Source organism: Cervus elaphus, chromosome 5 (assembly GCF_910594005.1).
Source record: "Cervus elaphus chromosome 5, mCerEla1.1, whole genome shotgun sequence".
NCBI lineage: Eukaryota > Metazoa > Chordata > Mammalia > Artiodactyla > Cervidae > Cervus > Cervus elaphus.
In genome coordinates, this window is record NC_057819.1 from 114,535,596 (window position 1) to 114,559,884 (window position 24,289).

General features: G+C 49.9%; 3 protein-coding genes across 8 annotated transcripts in view; all 3 read right to left on the reverse strand.

Annotated features, from left to right (window-relative positions):
- Positions 1 to 612: 612 nt before the first annotated feature.
- HCRT (hypocretin neuropeptide precursor) lies at positions 613 to 2,630 on the reverse strand. Its single transcript, XM_043900958.1, has 2 exons — positions 1,912 to 2,630; positions 613 to 1,068 (listed from the first exon to the last, which is right to left on the reverse strand). The coding sequence occupies exons 1-2, from the start codon at positions 1,930 to 1,932 to the stop codon at positions 694 to 696; spliced, it is 396 nt and encodes a 131-aa protein (XP_043756893.1). The 5' UTR covers positions 1,933 to 2,630; the 3' UTR covers positions 613 to 693.
- A 2,969-nt stretch (positions 2,631 to 5,599) lies between these two features.
- GHDC (GH3 domain containing) lies at positions 5,600 to 10,089 on the reverse strand. 2 transcript variants are annotated; one of them, XM_043904628.1, is made up of 10 exons: positions 9,973 to 10,089; positions 9,665 to 9,752; positions 9,210 to 9,484; positions 8,789 to 8,910; positions 8,014 to 8,515; positions 7,418 to 7,610; positions 7,210 to 7,281; positions 7,000 to 7,133; positions 6,623 to 6,708; positions 5,600 to 6,373 (listed from the first exon to the last, which is right to left on the reverse strand). In XM_043904628.1, exons 3-10 carry the CDS (start codon positions 9,469 to 9,471, stop codon positions 6,155 to 6,157), a joined length of 1,590 nt encoding a protein of 529 aa, XP_043760563.1. In that variant the 5' UTR covers positions 9,472 to 9,484; positions 9,665 to 9,752; positions 9,973 to 10,089; the 3' UTR covers positions 5,600 to 6,154. The 2 variants fall into 2 exon arrangements, with proteins under 2 accessions (XP_043760563.1, XP_043760562.1); XM_043904627.1 differs by having other exon boundaries at positions 8,789 to 9,012.
- Positions 10,090 to 17,580: 7,491 nt separating this feature from the next.
- The window catches only part of STAT5B (signal transducer and activator of transcription 5B), a 63,913-nt gene continuing 57,204 nt past the window's right edge, over positions 17,581 to 24,289 (reverse strand). For 4 of the 5 annotated variants that reach the window (XM_043904631.1, XM_043904634.1, XM_043904632.1 and 1 more), the window contains 3 exons: positions 21,104 to 21,155; positions 20,689 to 20,796; positions 17,581 to 20,177 (listed from right to left, as the gene is read on the reverse strand). In XM_043904631.1, coding sequence (XP_043760566.1) covers positions 20,051 to 20,177; positions 20,689 to 20,796; positions 21,104 to 21,155 — 287 coding nt within the window. In that variant the 3' untranslated portion in view covers positions 17,581 to 20,050. Of the gene's footprint in view, positions 20,178 to 20,688; positions 20,797 to 21,103; positions 21,156 to 24,289 lie in introns of those variants that run through there. The other variant, XM_043904635.1, reaches the window with a different exon arrangement.

Below are 24,289 nucleotides of genomic sequence, written 5' to 3' on the forward strand. Positions count from 1 at the left end.
CCAGCCACGTCTCGCTCCTCTGCTTGCACTTTCCTCCGCGTCTCTCAGGAAGGGCCTGGCGATTCAGAATGACTGGCGAAGCACCGAGGACCGTGTCTGCCCCCACTCTCCCCTCCTTAGCACTCACATACGCGGTTCTCTCCGTACTCCAGGGTCTTGCACAGTTTCTTGCCCTAAGAGCGCCCACCCGAGAGTGGTTCAGACTCTCAACCAGAACAGCATCGAAACATGTATATTATCTAGGGTGAAACAGATCACCAGCCCAGGTTGGATGCATGAGACAACAAGTGCTCGGGCCTGGTGCACTGGGAAGACCCAGAGGGATGGGATGGAGAGGGAGGCGGGAGGGGGGATCTGGATGGGGAATACATGTAAATCCATGGCTGATTCATGTCAATGTATGACAAAAACAACTACAATATTGTAAAGTAATTAGCCTCCAACTAATAAAAATTCAAAAAAAAAAAAAAAAGACTCTCAAACCGACCTCCAGGTTGTCCGGCTCTTTACGGTTCGAAAGACTCTCACGCCCCCTGGAGGGCGGGACGCGACGGCACAGGCACAGACAGCAGCCACACTAACAGAGAGAGACTTTATTCCCCTTTTTCCTGCGAGCTGACACTTCTTTATTTTTACCCCTGCGGGGGTGAGGGAGGGGCCAGGGTAGGGCCAGGACTGGACCCGAGCGAGAGCTCAGACCCCGGACCGTCCCCCAGGTGCCACGGACGAGGCGGCCTCAGAGGGACACCGGCGGCCGGAGCAGGGGCGCAGCGCTGGCTCTGCGCCTGCGCGGCGGCCCATGGTCAGGATGCCGGCCGCGTGGTTGCCGCTGGCCTGCAGGAGGCGCTGCAGCCGGCCCTGGAGGCCCGGGGGCCCGGGCCGCCGCTTGCCCAGCGTGAGGATGCCGGCCGCGTGATTGCCGGCGCCGTGCAGCAGTTCGTAGAGGCGGCAGGAGCAAGTCTTCTGACGGCAGCAGTCGGGCAGGGGCTGCGCGGCCGCCCCGGGTGACAGCAGCGCGGGCGGCAGCAGCAGTAGCAGGAGCAGCAGCGTCACGGTGGCCCAGGAGACCTGAGGAAGGCGGAAACGGGGCGCTGAGGGTCGCCCGCATTCCAGCCCCCACATCCGGGTCCTGCCCAGCCGGCTCCGCGCCCCCTCGTGGCCGGCGCTTCTCACTCGCTGTCGCCTGGCCTTCCTGCCTCGGCTCAAAGCTGTCTGAAGGGCTCTGTCTGACACGACTGAGCAATTGAACTGACTGACTGACCTTAAGATCCAGCAGAGCATCTCCTCCAGTAAGCTCTTTGAAACCCCCTGGGCAGAATGAATCTCTCTCTCCTCTGGGTGCCCTTAGTCCCTTGTACCCTCATTAGAGCGCTGACCACTCCATTTGAAACAGGCATGTCTGAATCTGCCCCAGAAGTTTATGGAGACTTTGCTCAGGGAAACAGAAGCCCCATTTATCTGCTCCTCCTCCCCACAGAGGGCAAACACGGGAAAATCAAGGACTGGCAGGATCCAGATTGTTGTTTTGACTGCCTGCTTCCTTGCACGGGAAACGATTCTGTGGGTTTGGACCCGTTTCCTACCATTTCATGGGGCACAACGTCCTCACTTGTAAACTGGGTATTAAGTAATTCCTACTGTGCAGGGCTGCTGGGAGGATGAGCTAAGATGACAGGTGCAAGTTGCACCTGATACATAGTAAAAGCTCAATAAACCTGAACTCTTAGGAGAACAGGGCACAGTCCAGTGTTAGCTAAGGCAGATTCTCTGTCAAGGGTCCACCCTGTACCCTGCCTCAGAACCCATATAGGAAAAGACACTTTCAACCTTCCTTCTAGCTCCCTAAGCAAGCATTCTCACTGTCTCTGGTCTCATTGCCCCCAAGTCACCCCTTCATCCCTGGGTCTTTACCTTTGTAGAGGAAGGATTCATGGTGTCTGGAGCTCAGAGTAGGGTAGCCGGGAAAGGTGTCGTCTGCAGTGGTCCGAATAGCCAGGAACTTTGAGGCTGTCAACTGCAACCCACTAGCAGGAGCCTGGGGTTTATAGTGCTCAGAGGAGGTAGGCGGGAAGGGGGGGAGAGATGGGTGCTTGCTTGCATCTACTCCGGGAACAGACAAAGGAAAATCTAAGATTAGCCTTCCGCAGGAGTGCCGTCTCCAGGCTGGGCCCCAGGAATGACCGCCAAGGCGATCAGAGTCTTGAGTTGGATCTCTGTGCCCCTGGTCCCTCGCCTTGTCTGTCTGCCTGCTCCCTGGAGATGGGGCGGTCTCCGGGCACTAATGAGGCCACCTTGCTCCTAGGAATCTGGGAGCACAAAAGAGGTCTTGCCTGGGGGCTGGCATGGGACAATGCATAGGGGGAGCTGCTAATTAAGGGCAGGAAAGGAGGCAGTGGTGAGACCCACTCTCCATAGGATGTGTGTGTCTGGGGGAGGGCAGCCAGGCAACAGCCTCTCCCCCCTGCTCCTGTCTCCACCCCTGGGGCCTTTATGCTTCAGGGCCTTCTTCCTCTGTGGAAAAGGTGTTTTAGCTGACTTCCCCTACCCTCTGGCTCTTCTTCCATCTGCCCCTTCCACCAACCTCCAAGATGGAGAACCTTGAAAAGCCACTCCTGGGCAGTGGGAGGACACCAGCCAAAACTGATGTTATCCTTCCATCTCCCCAGCTTCCTACCTGGTTGGGCTGCCTCAACGGGATGGATGGAGTCCTATCACACCATTGGCAGGAGGAGAGCCACCGTGGGGAGAAGAACATGTGCCATCTCTAGGCTGGAGTTTCTCTTATCTAGGGCACTGTCTACTGAGCACCGGTTCCGTGCCAGGCTCTGCTCTGGGCACTGGAGCGACAGTGTGCATAGGACATGGCCTGGTTTTCATTTTAAAAAAACCATAATTTATTATTATTATTTATTTATTGGCTGCACTGGGGCTTCCCAGGTGGCACTGTGGCAAAGAATCTGCCTGCCAATGCAGGAGACACGGGTTGGATCCCTAGGTCGGGAACATCCCCTGGAGTAGGAAGTGGCAACAGCCCACTCCAGTATTCTGGCATGGAAAATTCCATGGCCAGAGGAGCCTGGTGGCTACAGTTCATGGGGTCGCAAAGAGTCAGACTCAGTAACTAAGCACGCATAGGCTGCACTGGGTCTTCATTGCTGCGCATGGGCTTTCTGTAGTTGAGTGCTGGGCGGTGGGCTACTCTCTGTCTCTTCATTGCGGTGCTTAGGCTTCTCATTTCGGTGACTTCTCTTGTTGCAGAGCATGGGCTCTAGGCCTGTGGGTTTCAGTAGCTGCAACTTGCAGGCTCAATAGTGGTGGTTCATGGGCTTAGTTGTTCTGCTGCATGTGAAATCTTCCTGCACCAGGGATTGAACCCATGTGCCGTGCATTGGCAGACAGAGTCTTAATCGCTGGACTACCAGGGAAGCCCTGGCCCAGTTTTGCTGGGAGGTGACCCAGCAAAAGTATAGCTCAATGGAGAGAGGACTCTGCAAAAGCCTCGTGTGAAAAGTCGGTTTCCATCAAGTAAGCTTGGGAGAGAAGGCTTTCCCCAGAAGGGACAGCCTGAGCAGAGACCTAGAGGTGACCGTACTTAACTCATGCAGGAAGCAGGGTGTGGTCCACTGATCACAACTTCTCTTAGAAGAGAGAGGTGGCTGGACAGGTAAGTGAGGTCAGAGTGGGTCAAAGAGTCTTATCAGCTAAGCTGATTAGTCTTGATACCACAGGTGCTGGGGGGCTATGGGAGGATTTTAGCTTTAGTAAGGAGTCATGGGCTGAGGTGGGGGCCAGGCAGGTGGGGATAGGGGCCTGGATTTGGGGTGTGGAATCCAGAAGTGGAAAATTCTTAAAGAGATGAGAATACCAGACCACCTTACCTGCCTCCTGAGAAATGTGTATGCAGGTCAAGAAGCAACAGTTAGAGAACTAACTGGACATGGAACAACAGACTGGTTCCAAATTAGGAAAGAGTACGTGGAGGCTGTATATTGTCACTCTGCTTATTTAACTTCTATGCAGAGTACATCATGCAAAATGCCAGGCTAGATGAAGTACAAGCTAGAATCAAGATTGTCGGGAGAAATATTAATAATCCCAGATATGCAGATGACACTACCCTTATGGCAGAAAGCAAAGAGGAACTAACGAGCCTCTTGAAAGTGAAAGAGGAGAGTGAAAAAGCTGGCTTAAAACTCAACATTCAAAAAACTAATATCATGGCATCCAGTCCCATCACTTCATGGCAAATAGATGGGGAAACAATGGAAACAGTGACAGACTTTATTTTCTTGGGCTCCAAAATCACTGCAGATGGTGACTGCAGCCATGAAATTAAAAGATGCTTGCTTCTTGGAAGAAAAGCTATGACAAACCTAGACAGCATATTAAAAAGCAGAGATATTACTTTGCCAACAAAGGTCTGTCTAGTCAAAGCTACGGTTTTTGCAGCAGTCATGTATGGATGTGGGAGTTGGATCATAAAGAAAGCTGAGCACCAAAGAATTGATGCTTTTGAACTGTGGTATTGGAGAAGACTCTTGAGAGTCCCTTGGACTGCAAGGAGATCCAACCAGTCAATCCTAAAGGAAATCAGTCCTGAATATTCATTGGAAGGACTGATGCTAAAGCTGAAACTCCAATACTTTGGCCACCTGATGCGAAGAACTGACTCACTGGAAACTACTCTGATGCTGGGAATGATTAAAGACAGGAGGAGAAGGGGAAGACAGAAGATGAGATGGTTGGATGGCATCACCGACTCGATAGATATGAGATTGAGCAAGTTCCAGGAGTTGGCGATGGACACGGAAACCTGGTATGCTGCAGTCCATGGGGTTGCAAAGAGTTGGACACAACTGAGTGACCAAACTGAACTGAACTGATTCAGAAGTAGTAATTCAGAGTCAGAATCTGAGGCTTGGACTTCCCTGGTGGTCCAGTGACTAAACTGCGCTCCTAATGCAGGGGGCCCCGGGTTCAGTCCCTGCTCAGGGAACTAGACCCCATATGCTGCAACTAAGACCCGGCCCAGACAAATAAATAAATAAATGTTAAAACAAACAAATGAACAAAAAATCTGAGGCTTGGCAGCTGATTGGGATTAGGTGCTGTGTTATTTAGGAGGCGCTACGAGGTTTGGACAAGACTCACGACCCTGCTGAAACTGAAAGCCTGTTTCCCCTGTGGTAGGATGGACAGTCAACCCAGATGGTCTCTGGGGCTGCTTCCTGCTGTGATTCTTTATGATTTGCAGTATAAGTCCTGCCCATGGAAGTGATCTGTGGGTTTGGGGCCAGGAAGGGGGACTTGTGCTAAGCCTGGGCAAGGGGAGTTGGGGAGCAGCCCCTCCACACTTAGGGAAGGTTTGGGATGGGGAGAGGTCGAGGGAGGGGGTGTGGTGTCTCCTAGGTTGACCTAGGTTGTGGTAGGGGTCCCCCAGGTCTCCGAGGGCACACACTCAGGGCCCTCCCCAGCTTGGAGCAGAAGTCGCAGGGAAAGCCCTGGTGTCCAGAACTGAAGCCAAGTGGGCAATCCAGGCTGCAGCAGAAGCAGAGTGAATGGGGCCCTGGTTTCCCCAAAAGCAGACCCCGAGCCAAGATTCTGGGTGTAAGAAGTTTATTTGGCAGGTGACCCTAGAAAGCACATGGGAGGAGGGACCCAAGAGACAGGAGGAAAACCAGTAAGAACCGTGTTAATGAGAAAGTTACCACCGCGGGCAATTGGTGGAGACCCTGGGAGGGAGATGCTATAGAATACACTTTAGAGCTGTTCTACTGAGGGACGACAGAGCTGAGGTCTGCGGTCACCAGCCCCTGCTCCATGCCAAATGAGGGTCACTCCTGGGAGCCTGAACTTCCAACACTTCCAGCCTGCCTGGTGAAACATAGGCATTGCCAGCGGGGATTGGAACTCCTGTGTCCTCTAGGGTGGGCTGGGAGCTCCGGGTGGGGCACTGCTGGTGTCTGCTCTGTCCTTGAAGTCAACTCCTCGGAACTGATGGGCTAGCTCAGGCAACCCTAAGGGCAGCAGCTCTCATGGGCAGCTGGCAGCTGACACATGAAGACCCTGGCCAAGGGCTCCACATCCAGAGGGGCCCCAGAGGAAAGAGCGAGGCAGCCCATGGGGGTGAACGGGGCTGGGGGCAGGCCTCAGCTCAGGACACCACCCTCCTCTGCAGGCACTGGGCCAGGGGCCTGTGCCTGAGGACCCGGGGCATCTCAGGAGGGAAAGGGGCCGAGGGGCAGGCAGCGAGGGCTGCCCGCAGTTCCCTGAAGGCCCCCTGCCCCACCAGGTGGACTTGGGCAGGGCCCATGCTGCCCCGGAACCGCAGGTACTTGTAGCGAGTGGAGGTCTCCTGAAGGCAGTGGTCAAGCTGGGAACAGAACGGCTCAAGTGAGGCTGGTGTGAGGCTGGGCGGCATGTGGGTGAGGCGCGCACGGCTGTGCCCGGGGTGTGCGTGGCTAGAAGTTTCATGTGTACATGTGTGTCTGTGGGGCTCAACCCTCCCTTCCCAGAGCTCCAGGGAGGATCTCCTCCCGTCCCCCACCTCCCCACGACACTCGGGGCAGTGTGCAGAGTGAGGGGGGCATTCAGTCATGTCCTGTCCCTGTCTCCCGTTTACCTTGTCTCGATTTTCCTCTGACAAATTCCTCAGCCCCTTCAGTGCCACAAATACCTCATAGTGGGGAGCGGAGCCCTCAGAGGAATCTGTGGACAAACCGCCCATTACAGACACATGTTTTGTGAATGGGGCATCTTCGAAAGCCCAAGCCCGCTGCCCCTACTCCGAGGTTCACAGGGGAGAGAAGGAGTTTCTTGGCAAGGAGTGGCATAAACGGAGAGGAAATGGGTAGAGACTGCAGCAGGACGGATGGGGGTTAGATATGTGGAAGGACTTTTGTTAGGATCAGCAGAAAAGGCTGGGTCTTTCCTCCTTCCTAGAAGTCTCCCAGCGGGATGGGTATGGGTGACGGATAGTCAGCCAGTGGAAAAGCTTACCCAGAATCCTACTCTCCACCCAGCCATGATCCAACAGCTTGGCCCCCGGCCACTGCCCCACGGCCCGGCCCAGGGCCTCAGAGAACACATCCTCACCAGTGTCTTCGCCTCGAACACTCAGGGTCTGGCCCAGCCTGGGGAGAAGGAAGCAGGAGGCAGAGGAACCCAGGGCACAAGCATGGTCCCTCAGCGACCCTGGGGGTCACTTACCTGCAGATGAATTTGACGACCGGACACTGATTGTAGACACCCACTACCTGTACCACATCACCGAGCCGGCATCTGATGGAGAGGAAGTGGGGACGAGGTCAGGCCCAAGGGCCCATTAACTTCACCAGCATGCCGGTGGCCTTCAATTGGGTTCACCTCAGGAGGCCTGAGGTGGCGGATGGGGAGAGGTGGGCAGGCAGATGGTCACCTGGTGAGGCTGACGTGGTTGGTCAACACCAGCTCATACTCCTTGCCCTTCTGGGCCTCAGCCAGCAGGACAGTGGGGGTAGCCTCTTCCCGAGTTCCTTCCTTGAGTGGGAGCAGCTCAATAAAGGGGGCTCCAGGGGGCAGAAGGTACAGGCCATGGGGCTGCTCTGGCCACAGACTCAGGCCCAACACCCCTGTGGGGAGCAAGCAGCCTCTTCATCTGCTAGGCAATCAGCCAGGCCCCAACCCTCTGAGCATCTGATCCCCCTGCTGCCCCTCCACTCCATCCTTCCCGGCTCCCCCAGGCTCAGCCCTCTGCTTCTAAGGCCCTAATTGGGAAGAGGCAGTGGTTCTGGAGGTGATGGACCTGGAGAAAATGTTGGTGTGGTTTAAATCTATGTAAGTCTCTTAACCTCTCTGAGCCTCAGTTTTTTCATCTATAAAATGGAGCTGCTGGTGTTGGGGAGGAATTAATGAGATGACTATATAGGGCTTGCTGCAGTTCATGGGGTCACAAAAAGTCAAACACAACTTAACAACTGAACGACAACTTGGCAGCTAGCTGTGTGCCCCTCACCACCCTTGAGTCCTCCTGACCTCCAGAAGCAGCGTAAGCGGGTGAGAAGAAGGTGAGCCCTTGGCACCACAAGGCCCCCAGGGCGGCCACAGCCTCAGCCTGGCCTCCTGCGTCCAGAGTCACCACCACCTGCAGTTTTGGCCAGAGCCGAAGGGCCAATCCTCGGGTTCCCTGCTCCAGGGCCTCTCGCAGCTCAGCTGCCCGTCTGGGGAGAGGTGCTCCTGGGTTCCCAGCAGCGATGGCCTCAGCCAGCTCTTCCCCGTGGGCCTCCAGGTCCAAGAAGACATCTAGGAGCTCTGCGGCCGTCCCAGCTTCCAGAGCCCGCAGCCCTGGGGACCTCAATGCCTCCAGCAGCAGGACCCTTGGGTCCTTGGCTCCAGTGGGGCTCACCTGGCCCAGGGCATGCCAAGGCCAGGGGAGGCGGTAGGGCCAAGGGGAGGAAGCAGTCACACGGGCCGTGCCTCCTGGAGCCAGCACTTCCGGGTAGGCCTTGTTTAGGGCGGCCAAACCCAGCAAGGTGGCCTGGAGAGAGACAAGAGACAGTGTTGGCCCTGGGCCTGAGCCAGACTCTGAGCCCCCAGATTTTTTTTTTTTTTTGGTCACCAGGGATCGAACCCACACCCTCTGCACTGAAAGCGGGGAGTCTTAACCACTGGACCATCACGGAAGTCCCCCAGTTTTGTTTTGAGGTGTTTGTTGCTATTGCTGCTGTTTACTTTTTTCCCATCCTGATGGGAGGCTTCAGCTGCACTTAGGGACCTCTGATGGGGTTGGGTTCCAGCCTTCCCCGTTTACCTGCAGAGAGGCCTCTCCATGATGCCGGTTTGAGGTGGGGGGCAAGGGCTGCCCCCCACTTTCTTCCTCCTGGGCCTGGCTGGCCTTGGTCAGAGGGAGATGATTCCGGAAGGTGCTTATATCTGTAGCCCCCAAAACATCATAAAATCCCCATGAAGCCACAGAGTTTCCCAAGGGTTCAGGCCAGACTGGTGAGACCCTCAAGGAAGGAATCCAGAACAGGCCTGAGGGGAGAGAGGCTATCAGGGGCCAGGATGGCAAAATTCCTCTTGAACTATCCAGCCTGGGTAGGTTCTCTAGGTCAGACCTCTCTCTGTGCTGGTGGTAGAATGGGGAAGGGTGGTCTTTGGGTTCTGGAATCTGACTCTCCTGTGGGGTTTCCCTCTCTCTGGGCCACGTCCCCAGACCCTGGGAAACACACCTGTGCTTCCTCTGAGGGTACAGCGGGGACCCTGGGCTCCATGCAGACACCGCCTCAGGGCCTGCTGCTGGCTCTGGCCCGCGTGCAGCGTGCTCTGCGCTAGTCTCTTCTGCTGCCAGGCAGCTGCCCAGCGCAGGGCCCCCCACGCCACACGGTGCTGGAGGCGGACAAGCCAGGACTGCCTGGCATCCCAGGACCGCGGCCGCCACAGGAGTACGGCCAGTGGCAGCAGCAGCGACAGGGACAGCAGCAGCAGCAGCATCTCCAAGCAGCTCCTGGAAGGAGGAAGGCCTCCAAGTACTGGTACTACAGGGAGGAGCGGAAACCCATCTCCTCCCCTCACTCTGGCGAGAACAGGAAAATCAAATTCAAAGGGAAGCTGGGGAAGAAGCCTGGACCCCTGTCACCTGCGTGATGTGGCGGAGACAACGGCAAGGCTCTGGGGTCACACTGACCTGAGTTCAGATCCTGGCTCTGCCCCTGGTTAGCTGTCTGGCCCTGGGGCACTCAGTCAGCTGCTTTGAGCTCCGTACCCTTGCCCATCTGAAAAATGGGAATAATGATACCCCTGAGAAGGAGCACAGAGGGCACGGCAGAGCACCTGGCACAGAGCAGTTACTTAACTGATGACAGGTCTGGTCTACTCCCGAGAGGCTCTGCTCTGTCCAGGATCCACCCTGTCCCAGCATCGTGTCCCTTCCCCATCACCCCACCCCCCCACAAGCCCTGAGCCCCTAGCAGTGGTTCCACGTCCCACAGGCACCTGTCACAGCCCACTTGTGCCTCTGCCCGGCACCCAGGGGCCCCTCAAGGCTCCGGAACAGCCTCAGTACACAGCTAGCCAGAAAGATGGAGCCCAGGCTTTAAAGGGAAGTCCGGCCCCTGGGTCTGAGGGAGGAGCTGGAGGCGGGGCAGGGGGAGCTCTTAAAGGGACAGGTTGCCTAAGGGCCGCGGTGCTGGGAGGTGGCCCAAGCCTGCAGGTGGAGGGAAATTGTAGCCAGAGTAAAGTGGTCCATAGGGTTGCAAAGAGTCGGACACGACTGAAGTGACTTAGCACGCAGAGTGGTCCTCAGACTCGTGCCGGTGAAGGAAGAGAAACCTGAGTGCAGAAAAGAGTGTCTCAGATCAGCTTGAGCGGGGAGTGGGGGCACATCCCACCCTGGAGCAGGTGCAAACTTGAGCACTGTCAAAAAGCAACATTTTTCCAATCTAGAATTGCCCTCCACAAAGGTAACAGAGAAAGAAAATCCTTTTGTTATTGAATAAACATTAAAGCAGCGTGTGATGCATCACAGGCGAACTAGTGGGACCATGAAGATAGAAAAGAATCTCACTCCCCCCCCCTTTTTTTTGTAGTTATAATTTATTAACTTGTCATCCTGATTTTGTATGGGCTTACTTTCTTTTTTCATTTTATTTATTACCTTTTTATTTTTAGCTTTAAAAATATTTAATTGGAGTATAATTACTTTACAATGTTATGTTAGTTTCTACTGTACAACAGAGTCAATCAGCTATATGGATACATATACCTCCTCCCTGTCGAGCTTCCCTCCCTTCCCCCCAACTCACCCCTCTAGGTCATCACTGAGCACCAAGGTGAGCTCCCTGTGCTATATAGCAGCTTCCCACTATCTGTTTTACACATGGTAGTGTACATATGTTGGGCTTCCCAGGTGAAGCTAGTAGTAAAGAACCTGCCTGACAATGCAGGAGACATAAGAGACATGGGTTCCATCCCTGGGTCAGGAAGAACTCCTGGAGGAGGTCATGGCAACCCACTCCACTATGCTTGCCTGGAGAATCCCATGATCAGAGGAGCCTGGCGGGCTACAGTCCATGGGCTCACAAAGAGTCGGACATGACTGACATGACTTAGCACGCAAGCACACATTGTATATAAATGTTAGTGCTACTTTCCCAGGTCATCCTACCGTCTCCTTCTCCCTGTGTCTGCATGACCGTTCTCTACGTCTGCGTCCTGCCAATAGATTCATCAGTATCACTCCCTTTTAAAGCTAGGGCCCAGCAGACACAACCTGTTAACACATGTTCTCAAGATAAATAACTTTACCTGGTAATTGGGGTCCCCACCTGTGTTAGTTTATTGGCTTTATCCCAGGAAACACAAACTTCTCCTATCTTTATGGCAGGAGATAGTTTTGCAGCTTGGAGTAAGGTGCTCTCCAGAGCTCGGCTATCCCCACTGATACTGAAAAACTTGAGAAGCTGTGCTCAGGACGGGGTTCTTCTATCCCTCGTGAAGCCCTCTCTCCCCCTGTGTTCTCCATCCAGGCTCTCAGACACTCTCCCTTCACCCTCAACTGCCTCACCATATTGCACTCTTTCTTCTCACAACTGACCTCTTTAAAATTTAATTTCTTTCTTTCTTTCTGGCCATACTGCTTTTGGGGTCTTAGTTCCCTGATCAGGGATTGAACTAGGGTCCTTAGCAGTGTAAGAACTGAGTCCTAACCACAGGACCACCAGGGAATTCCCATCACAGCTTAACTCTTAAAGTGTGTGATTCAGTGGTTTCTAGTGTATTCATAGGTATGAATGCTAACAGTCAATTTTTTAACATTTTCATCACCATAGAAGTAACCCTAGGTCCTTTAACTATCAATCCCCAATCCCTTCCCACCTTCCACTCCCCAGCCCTAAGCAACCACAAATATACTTTCTCTATATAGATTTAACTATTCTGGATATTTCATGTAATTGGAATCATATAATATGTGATGGTTTGAGTTTGGCTTCTTTCATTTAACATGTTTTCAAGGTTCTTCCATGTAGTTCTTTCTTTTTGTCACCAAATGTTTCATCATATGGATAAAACTCATTTGATTATCCATTCATCAGTGGATGAACCTGGGTTATTTCTGCTCTTTGACTATTGTGTATATTGCTATTATGACTGCTAGTGTACAAGTTTTTCTGGGGATATATATCTTCATTTTTCTTGCATAAAAATGGAATGCAAGGGGTTCACTGTGTTCCAGTGAGTGGAATGGCTGGGTTGTATACTAACTGGAACTGTTAAACTGGTTTCCAAGGTGGCTTCACCATTTTACATTCCCACCACCAGTATACGAGGGTTCCAGTTTCTCTACATCTTTGTCAACATTTGATTATAGCCATCCTGCCCTCCTCATTCATCCATTTGAGTGAGATTTTGCATTTTCCTAATGACTAATGATGTCACACCTTTTTATGTGTTTATTGGCCCTCTGTGTACTTTCTTGGGGAAATGTCTTATCAGATTCTTTACCCATTTTTAACTGGACCACTTGTCTTTTTATTATTAAGTTCTAAGTGTTCTTTATATATTTTACATACAAGTCCATATATCAGACATATATGATTTGCAAATATGATTTTTCTCCTATCTTATGGGGTATTTTTCCATTTTCTTTCTTTTTCTTGACTTGGAGTAAAAAAATCTTTTTAAAATTTTTTAAAATTTTATTTTTAAAAACTTGTTTCTTAACTGGAGTATAATTGCTTTACAATGTTGTGTTAGAGTCTGCTGTACAATGATGAATCAGCTATGAAAATAGGTATCTCCCTCTGGAGCCTCCCTGCCTCCCCAGATCCCACACCTCTTTTTATTTTCTTGATAGTGTCCTTGAAGCACTCATTTTTAGTTGTATTTATTCATTTACCTGCTGGCTCTTCACTGCTGCGCGCAGGCCCCTCTCCAGCTGTGGTGTCTGGGCTTCTCATCATCGTGGCTTCTCCTTCTGTGGAGCACAGGCTCTAGGGCACGTGGGCATCTGCAGTCGTGGTGCAGGGGCTGACTTGTCCTGCGGCGTGTGCAATCTTCCCAGACCAGGGCTTGAACCCGGGCCCCTGCACTAGCAGGTGGATTCTTAACCACTGGACCACTGGGAAAGTCCAAAATGTTTGGTTCTGGTGAAGTTTAACAACCTATTTTTGTCTTTTGTTGCTTATGCTTTTGGAATCATATCTAAGAATATATTGTCAAATTTGAGGTCATGAAGATTTACCCTTATATTTCCTTGGCTTTTACATTTAAGTCTTTGATCCATTTTTTTAATTGTAGTAAAATATACATAAGAGTTACCATTTTAACTGTTATTTAGTTATCCACTTCAGTGTCATTAAGTTCATCCCCATTGTTGTGGAACCATCACCATCATCTCTCTCCAAAACTTTTCATCTTCTTACACTAAAACTCTGTGCTCATCAAACACTAACTCCCCACTCCTCCTTCCCACAGCCTCTGAAAACCTTCACCCTATTTGCTGTCTTTATGAATTTGACTACTCTAGGTGCCTAATATAAGGGGAATTATACAATATTTGTCCTTTTGTGTCTGTCTTATTTCACTTAGCATAACATCTGTGTTTGTCCATGTGGTAGCGTGTGTCAGAATTTAAGGAAGGAAATATACAAAAAAATAAATATATATATACACCATATTTTGTTTATCCACTCATTCATTGATGGACATTCACTGTTTGGCTATTATGAATAATGCTGCTATAAACACAGGTGTATAAAGATCTGAGTCCCCCCTTTTAGTTCTTTTGAGAATATTCCCAGAAGGTGAAGTGCTAAATCATATGGTAATTCACACATTTACCTTTTTGAGGGACCACCATACTGTTTTCACAGCAGCTGCACTATTTTACGAGCCTACCTGCAATGTACAAGGGTTCCAATTTTTCTACATCACCTCAACAGTTGCTGTTTTCTGAGTTTTTGGTTTTTGTAATAGCCAACCCAATGGGTATCTCTTTGGGGGTGTGAGTTGCATTTCCCTAACAACTGAGCATCTTTTTGTGTGTTTGTTGTCTACCTGTGTATCTTCTTTGGAAAAATGTCTATTCATGTCATGTTCCCATTTAAAAGCTTTTGTTGTTGAAGGATTCTTTATATATTTTGGCTATTAATCCCCTATCAGACATATGGTTTGCAAATATTTTCTCCATTCTGTGCATCACCTTTTCACTCTGTTCACAGTGTCTTCTTTTTTTAAAGTACTTATTTTTTTGGCTGACTGGGTCTTAGTTGTAGCATGTGGGATCTTTAGTTGCAGCATGCGAACTTTTATTTTCGGCCTGTGGGATCTCTTCTCTTGAGCGGGGATTGAACCCAGGCCTCCTGCATTGGGAGCATGGAGTCTTAGCCACTAGACCACCAGGGAAGTCCCAATAGTGTCTTTTGCTGCACAATTAAAAAAATTTTTTTTGGCTGTGTCATAGTGCCAAAATGCTTAGTTGCAGCACTGTGGGACCTTAGTTCCCCAACCAGGGACTGACCCTGGGCTTGGTTCAATGAAAGCTCAGAGTCCTAACCACTGGACAGCCAGGGAATTCCCAAAAGTTTTTAATTTTGATGAAGTCCAATTTACCTTCTGCTGCCTATACTTTTAGTATCATGGCCAAAAAAATCATTGCCAAATCCCATGTCATGAAGCTCTGCTTTCTTCTTTGTTTTACAGTTTTGGCTCTTACACTTAAATCTTTGATCCACTTTGAATTTATTTTTATATATGATGTAAGGTGAGGTTCCAGATTCATTCTTTCACATGTGACTATCCAGTTGTCCCAGCACTCTTTGTTGAAAAGACTATTCTTTTCCCACTGAATGGTCTTGGCACCATTGCCAAAAATTTTTTGACCACAGACACATGGGTTTCTTTCTAGACTCTGAATTCTATTCCACTTATCTATAGGTCTGTCCTCCTGCCAGCACTACACTTCGTTGATTACTATTTCTTTGTAATAAGTTTTGAAATTGCTAAGTGTGACTACCTCAACTTTATTCTTCTTTTTCAATTGGTTTTGTAGGAGTGTATGGCCTGGTTTCCAGATATTTGTGAATTTTCCAGGGCTTCAGATGAAGCTGCTCAACACCATTAGTCATCAGGTATTTGAAATGCAAACTAGAACTGACTCAAGTCATATCACACTTCACTAGATGGCTGTAATCAAAAAGGTCAGAAAATAGCAAGTGTTGGCAAGGATGTAGAGGAATTAGAACCCTCATGTAAAACAGTGCAGCCACCTTGGAAACCAGTTTAGCAATTCTTTGTTTCTGGTCCAGGTAAACAAGTTTACTTGTTTAGTGAGTGGCTGGATTATTTTAATTGAGTCTGTCTGCTCCCCACTCCCCACCCAGCTACACAGTATGGAGCCTCTGATGTTGCTCCTTAGGTGGGTGCAGACCCCAGTTAAGCCCATAGTCACCCTAGGACGACAGTGACTTGCAAGGATCTCTGTGTCTCTTTCCCTGACCACACCCAGCTGTTAACACTACACTAGATGTTGGCTGATCTGCCAACAATGTGCTGGGGAATAAATGACTCCACAAATTGATCCAATCAAACGCAGGTTTCTTTGAAGGGATAGTTTCAAAGGTCAGTATTTGAGATTTGTTCTGTCCCCAAGAGAGAAAGTTCCTTCCTGCTTTATCTTTCCCCATTTCTAGCAAACTAGCCAGTTCAGTTTAGCCTCTGTCTCCAATGAAGCTATGGGTCTCCTGCCAATAGCCTTTTACCACAACCTCCAGTTTTTGAGAGCACAGTTAAGCTTGAGCTTGCAAATGGAGTCAGTTCCCTCTGTTTTAAACCTGCCTCTCCTCACTGGAGCAAAATCTCTGAGCCTTAGCTCTGGCATTGTGGGTGTGATGATGGCACACTTCTGAGTGATGGGCCCACTTCAAAAGCTGAATGCTCAAACTTTCCTGGTTGTCCAGTGGTTAAGACTCTACGAGTTTCCAACACAGAGGATGCAGGTTTGATCTGTGGTTGGGGAGGACCTAAGATCTCACACGCCACAAGGTGCAGTCAAAAAAGGAAAAAAAAAGCTGAGGGGTGGGGGTGATCAGCAGCCTCAGTCCTTCCCGGCCTGCCTCTCCCATGGTGGAATCACTACCTTATGGACCTGGGCAAATGTGATCAGGGCTCCAGGACTCTCAGCAGCACTGGCCCAAGGTAAAGTATCCATCCTACCAGCAGGGGCCAAGCAGAAGGGAGTATCTTACCTTTCAGCAGCATCACCCAGAACTTAGCATCAGCTACAGGGGACTGGGGGCAGGATGAGAGAAGCTGGCATCCTGGCTTTCCCAGATGGTAACCCTCTGACTGGGAGCTATGGGGAGAGGGAGCTCTGTGTTCCTGGCTGCACTGAGTTTCTGTCCTTCTGGGTCTTGGTTCAAACACCACGCTCATTCTTCTTACCACATTTTGTATTTTCTTGAGTAAACATTTCTTCATTTGCTGCATACCCTTAGGAGACTTCAAATGGGTGGGTTTAAGGAAACAATGGTCACCAGTTTCACTGCGGGGGTGGGTGTGTAGAGCTGTTAACGCTGTCACACCAGGAGTGGAACTCCCGTCACTCTTCAGTGCTCTGCAACTCAGCTTGTGTCCCTATCTTAACAGACTGTTCTTACCAAGGTCATCAACAGCCCCTTTAGTGCCAAACCCAGACAGTATTCCCAGTTACTATCTTTGACACTGTCCCCTTTCCCTGGGCTTTGTTAGCTGTAGCCTTTCAGATTTTCCCTACCTCTTCCATCAGTTTTTTTTTTAAACCTTATCGGTGATACTTCTCTTTTGAAGATTTATTTACGTTTGGGCTGTGGAGGGTCTTTGCTGCTGCAGGTTGGCGTTCTCTAGTTGTGGCGAGCAGGGGCTACTCTTAGCGGCGGTGTGCAGGCTTCCCACTGCTGCCGCTTCTCTTGTTGCCAGGCACGGGCTCTGGGAGCCTGGGCTTCAGTATTTGCAGCGTGTGGCTCAGCAGTTGTGGTGTACGAGCTTATTTGTTCTGCAGCATGTGGGATCTTCCTGAACCAGGGGTCAAACCAGTGTCCCCTGCATTCAAGGTGGACTGTTAACTACCGAACTACCAGCAAAGGCCCCAGTGACACTTAAAAAAAATTTTATTTGACTGTACCGGGTCTTAGCTGCAGCAGACAGGATCTTCGATCTCATTGTGGCATGAGGGATCTTTAGTTGTGGCATGTGAATTCTTAGTTGCAGCATGTGGGATCTAGTTCCCTGATGAGGTATTGAACTCGGGACCCCTTGCATTGGGAACTCAGAGTCTTAGCCCAGGGTCATCAAGGAAGTCCCCTGAACATGCTGATTTTTAAGAATGAGCTTTCTAACAGGAATAGGAGATAAAAACTATCATTCTAATTTTCAAAACCTCATGCAAACAGAAAGGTAAGAAATGCCCCCATTAGCCATCAAAGCTGGTGACACACACACGCTCTGAGGCAGCCAACGCCCAACTAGTTCCTTTTTTCAGAGTCACACTGATGATTTCAAATATTTCCCCGTCAAAACCACCCTATCTCAGCACCTGGCGGAACGAAATAAAAAGAGGACTCCATGTTGTCCACTGAGTGGAAGTATTTATTGTAACATAAAATACACAATTTTGTGACTATCCCAAATTGTACACAATACTTTTTTTGGGCGGCTATATACTAATCTGCATCAAGACTAAAATATGTATCTGAAATAACTTCACAAAGTTTTATAAAGAAAAATTATAAAAAAGTATGCTGCTATTTTAAGTTATATTCACTTTTAGTCTCCCCCCTCACCCACTACAAAGCCCTGCACACACCGTACATTGAAACGTTTTGGTGACTTGTGTGTGTGTGTCTGGGAGCGAGCAAGGGGCTGAGGCAGTCGAGACTTGCCGTCGCCTCTCCTTGTGGTTTGCAGAAGAGGGAGGAGAGAGAAGCTATATGCAGACAGTGAGCGCGCCTTTCAGTCACAATCTCTATCAGGAGACACAGTCTCAGGAAAACTGAGGACAGCTCAGCCGTGGGACACGCGCAGGAACCCCCAGGCTCCGGGCAGCCACTCTCCTGGGCACCTGTTCTCCCCACCCCGGTGCTAACTATGCAGTGAGAGCTCCGCCCTTGGCCTGCCTGGGGCCGGGCCAACCGCTCATCTCAAAGCATGTCACTCCCTGCCCCCAGGGTTGCGGGGGCCCCCAGGGTTGGCACTCAAAGTGCCTGGGTGACAGGGGCAACTAGGCTTCCTTTCCACCTTTCCCCAACACTCCCATCCTCGGCGAGGGGGCGGGGAGGGGGAGGCGGGGATTTTAATCAAATCTTGAGGACATAAGGGGCTGCTACGTCAGTGCTGGTATCCATGGAGGGGTCAGCCTGGTCATCAGAGGCAGAGACAGTCTACCGCCCAGCATAGAAAAATATTGATAAATCAGTGTACGAAACTAAGCTAGGGCAAAGAGCAGCTTTTAAAAAGTCATCTTCCAATAAATATTTACTACAGAGAAATATTTTCCTTTAACATTAAAACACTGATAAATTCAGAAGTTAATTTTGTAAAAAAAATATGTTCATTTCCCCACATGTATAAAAATAATGTCTTTAGGGCCATTCCCTCCTGGGTGTGGTCAGGCCCTTCTTTTCGAGGGGAGCTGGGGTGACCTTACAGGCTTAAACCCCAAAGCTATACCTGCCTCCCCCTTTTTCCACCTGCCTGCCACAGCCCATTCCTTCTTTCTGGTGTAAAGCTATGGAAGAAATTTTGGACAAAATTATGCTTAGGATTTTTTGTTTTGCTTTGTTTTTGAGCTTACCAAACTTCCCAGCAAACCTGCTGACTGCGTTTCCCCAAATTACCCCAATGCTGACACCCAGCACCCAGGCCAGGTGGGCAACACACAGGTCCTGGGTTCAGCCCACACTCTAGCCACCTACTCCCCAAGACACTGTGTGTGGACAGTGAAGGGAACAGATGTGACCTGCGGCGAGTCAAAGGCACATGACCTGACGCAGGAAGAAAGAATTCTAATGTCAAATTAGGGCGAGAAGGGGAAACCGAGAAGTCCCAATTTAGACACAAAAACACGATTCAACGTTTGCAAAAAGCCGTCATCAATATGCCTTTAGAAAACCTGGCTTGCGCCTCCACCAGGGCAGAGGAGGGCGGGCAGACTGATGGTTTTTCCCGGGCAACAAGGCGACATCCTCAGAGCCCGTGAGCCAGGGCCGGGCCGTTCAATCCGGCCACGACATAAAGGACATCAACACTGTACGCTCTGGTTATGCGACCCCCTTGTCTTTCCTCTACTTCATCAAACGTGTCTGCACATGTGTACACACATAGGAACTAAGTGGCAATTCCACGGGGCGTGGGAGTGAGCGTGGGAAGTGGAGAACATAAGATGGGCTACCAGTTATTTAGAAAGCCACTGCCCACCGCAAAAGCCACGACTTCCCTCGCCCCAGCCACTACTGTATGTCCCTCCTTTTCCCATCCCTACCCAGGAAAACGGGGGCTGGGGGAGAGGGAAGGAGGGAGGACTGACTTTCTTCGTCACAAGGCAGTTTCTACGCTTCAGAAGAAAAGCAGAGACAATCACGGGTATAGATCAACGGCTTGGCAAACACAGTGACAAAAATTCACCAGATGGGAGGTGTCCCACCTCCCTCTGTCCTTCCCGCACTTGAAGAGCCATGAGTCAGAGCCACTGGACCTCAAGACACATGGCCCAGTTCCAGGTTCATGGAACTAACTGCCATTCTGCACAAGGTTCAGACAGCCAGAGCCTCTGTCTGCGGCCCCAGTGCCGCAGCTAAACTCTGGACAGCAAGGGGGAGAAGCAGCACGACGTGCACGCGCACACTCACACACACACTCGCACGCCCTTCACTGGTGCCACCACGCACAGAAACACTGAAATCACAACTAGTATTCACACTTCACATTATGAGTATTGTTTCCAAAGAGAAGCGATTCATGGAATTAAAACATCCACAAAAGTAACTCCTCTGGCAAGGACGAAGAAGCTAGAGATGCGACGGGGCGGGGGGGTGGGGTGTCACGACTGTGCGTGGGGGATCCACTGGCTGTCCATGGGTCGGCCTAGGAGCTCCTCCACACGCCGCGCCACGTCCATCGTGTCGTCCAGGTCGAAGTCACCATCGTTGTCAAGGACGGGGTCGGGGCTTGGGAGGAAAAGAGGAGAGGGTGAGGGAAGGGAGAGGCCAGAGGCCAACAAGGAGCAGCAGAGGCCACCCTGCGCCCCGCCAGGTGAGCGGCTCAGACTGCCTGCACCCTTGGCCCAGACCTGGCGGGCAGCCAGTAAGGCAACCTGAACCCTGGGGCAGAGTCGCCTGCCAGCTGGTTGGACACAGTGACTCGGACTAAAATACCCAGCCTACCCAGCCTCAACACTGGCTGCCCGCACATACTTAAACTCCATCTGGTTCTTACACAGGGCCAGAAAAATCTCCACTTTAGAAGAGCGGAGCAGGTGATATTGCCCATCACCTGTTCGATACTACCAATGCGGTCAAATTTCTCCCTCCCACCTGGGCACATGCCTGAGCCCGCCTGGCCTGGGTGGTCTCAGACCCAGACCAGCCCTGGTGTCCTTGCCCATCAGTCCTCTGGGCACCCAGCCTGAGGCCGGGTGCCCAGTTCCTCCCCCCGGAGCCCCATGAGAACACAACCTACTTCTGTGGGTACATGTTATAGTGAGCCTGGGGGCACACGGCTGGGGAGGGAGCCTGGTCCATGTAGGTGGCGCTGCCTCCCGCAGAGTCTGCAGAGGCGCTCACAAACCTGTGGGAGGAAGCGGAGCCTTAGCAGGGGGGAGTGGGGAGGGGGCACTTTTGTGTCTTTCTCAGGTGTGGAAGGACAATGGCCACTGAGCCTGGGGCTCTGGATGTGGGAGCTGGGCCCTGGGTTCCAGTCCCCTCGTGACCAGGGCCCAGTTCCCTCCCCAGGGCTGGGCCAGGTGTGTGTGTGTGTGTAGTGGGGGGCGCGGGTAGGGAATAGGAGGGGAGGCAGTGGGGGTAAGGAGAGCCAGGTGGAGGCAGGGGAGGACAGAAGGGGCAGCAGGAGACCAGAGCTGGACCCGGACACTTACTCAGGGACCACTTGCTTGATCTGTGGCTTCACGTATCCATCCACTGCTTTAGCTGCCGAGTGGGGAAGATGATGATGAGAACCAAAGTTTTCAAATGAAATGACGATGCAGTCTCCCTTAAGAATCCCATCTTTTCTTAGGATAAGACAGAATCACCTCATTTTCTCTTAGGATTTGGTACAAGCGTGTCTTTAATTTCTCTCTCTCATTTCTTTTGGTCTTGTAGTGTGGCATGTGGGGTCTTAGTTCCCCAGCCTGGGATCAAAACCAAAACCCTTGCATTGGGAGCATGGAGTCTTTTAAAATAATTAATTTTGGCTTAGTTGAGGCATGTGGGATCTAATTCTTTGACCAGGGCTCAAACCTGGGCCCCCTGTATCGGGAATGCAAACTCTTAGCCACTGGAGCACCAGGGAAGTCCCACAAGCACGTATTTTAACTCATTAGGAAGACCCAGGAGAGGAGAAGCCTCAATACTGACAATGGAAGTTAAGAGAGCTTCCAAGTTGGCTAGGATGTGCTAATACATTCTTTAAACCATAAAAGAGGTAAACTTCAATACAAATCTAAATCAAGCATTAACTGCACACTCACTGTAAAAAGAAAACATATCTTCAAAAGTTTCAAGCTGCAGATACAGAAGGTCTGGCAACAAAACGAGGACCAACTTGGGAAGGTCACGACTGGACAACTTCCCAATCAGACAAGGAAGGATGCTGTCACCACTGGGCTCTAGAGAAACAGCCTCGGGAAGAACTGACTTCCTTATCACTGGAGGTATTCACAGGGATGGTGGCCCAACGCTTGCCAGGGGTCGTGCGGAAAAATCTAAGCATCAGAAGGGAATTAATCTGACTCAAGTGTCCTGGGAGTTACTCTGCTCTGAGCTTCTACTCTTTCAGGAAATGGAAAGTCACTCTGTCAGGTGTCTGCGTGTTCTTTGTGTGGGTTTCTGTACTTGGGAGTCATGTGATGGTCGTGCCTCCCGGTGGGTGCCATTTATGCTGCATGACTGGTTAGAAAAAAAAAAAAAAAATACTGCTGCTGCAGTGTCTCACTCTCCACAGCATCCTCTCTGGGATGTGATAGGCTAGGCATCAACCGAGGGGATAAGGCAGAGTTACCTTCTCAAAAGGCTGGCTATGGAAATCCAGCTAAGGTCGGTACTAGGAACGTGATAGTCTGAAGTCGGTGATGTCTTGTTTCCTGGGTGTGTGAGGAAGGCAACAAGTATGTCTTAACTATATTAGACAGCGAAGATTCCGTTGAGGTCAGAAGGATGACTCAGTCTAAGAGACTGAACCGCGCCATGGGTCACACATAGCCTGTTATCCTGACCTGCTTCTTCTGGGGCTTCTAACGTCAGTGGCTGCCTTTTCATAATATCGCATGCTTTTTGTGCTTTACTGTCTACAGAGAATTTTATAGAATGGCAGAAAAGATAAGAAACAAAGAAATGCTATAAAAATAACATTTGAAAACCTAGATTAGCTGGGCTCATAAAAAGAAGCAGTGGCAGGTTTAATCCAAAATACCACATAAGTCTAAAAATATTTTGGCTTACTTCCCCACCTAGAAATATAACCAGGTGGGAAGGCATGATACAGAAGGCAGAATCTCTAAAGGAAAAAGGTCGACAGATTGGGCTATGTAGAAAATACACATCTTTGCACTTCAGCAAAACAAAACCTAAATGTTAAAAGAACCATGACACAAAGAAAAACATCTCTGCTATATATGATAAAGGCTTTATTTACTATATAAAAACCCTTGCATGTCATTAAGGAAAAAGGAACTCCAAAAGAAAAATGAACAAGGAATAGAAACGTACAGGAGAAATACAAATGGCCAATAATGCAGAGGTTAAGAAGCACAGGCTAGACTGAGCTCAAACCCTGGCTTGGCCTTTTCCTAGCTGTGAGACCTCTGACAAATTACTTTACTCCTCTGGGCCTCAGCTCCTCAAATGAAACCTGGGGATGGGAACAGTAGCTACTGCACAGGCCTGGCTTGAAGATTAAAAGAGAAACGATTTTAAATGTGCTCAGAAAAGTGTCTGGTACGCAAGTAAGTGTTCAACAAACGTTCGCTGCTATTATTACTTCATTTATTATCACTGTTATTATTGCCATTACATGAAAAGATGTTTTGAGCTTATGAAGAATTAAAGAAATGAAAAATAAGAACTAAGATCTCATGTGTATGCCCTGACACGTAAGATCTCATGTCAGGCTGGCAAACAGGAAGCTGATGAAGAGACTCTATGCCTGGCAGGAGGAGGATAGAGAAACAGACACTCAGACAGGCGTCTGTGGCAGTGGAAACAGACTCCACTTTCTGGAGGGCAATTCTGGAAAGATGTGTCAAAATGCTTGAAAAGCACCTACCACGTGTCTCAAATTTGTCTTTAGGAATTTGTCCTAAGGAAACAAGTGGAATGAGATGCAGGTGCCTGGTTATCTTGCTATTAATCATCACAAAAAAACTGTGACTAACTTCAAAGTATCTTAAATAACCAACACAGAATCACCGTACAATGAAGTCTAGGCTATTGTTAAAACGATGCAATGTTAGTCTATATTTACTAGCCTGTAACTCTGCCTGTGATGTATTTTTCAGTGGAAGAGTAATCAGGTCATAAATGATGATGTACGGTATGACCCAAACCCGCCACGACCCGGTCCTTCCTGCTGCTCTGGCCTCGTCTCCTGCCATTTCTCCCCTGCTCATCCAGTTCCAGCCTCCCGGGTCCTCATGAGATTTTCTAAACACGCCAACTTCATTCCCATCTCAGAGTCTCTGCTCTTGTTCTCTCGGCCTAGAGTGTTCTCTCTTGAGATCTGTGTGTGACCTCCTACTTCACTCAGCTCTGATGTTGCCTCCTCAGACCACGTGTGTGAAGGGCCACCTCTTTTGGACTCCCTATCCCTTCACCTTATTTGTTTTCATAACGACCATCACTAAATAGATATGTTTATTTACTTGTTTATTGTCTTCCTTCTGCTATTAGATTGTAATCCCCACACAGGAAGTACTCAATAAGCCTCTGGTGACTGAATGCAGAAAACCCAGCTATGTGGACTGAAGAACATTTACTAAATTGTTTATGTGGATGAGATAAGAATGTCGTGTGATATCTATTTTCTTTTCTATACTATTCTGGAAAATTTTACAATAAATACATAA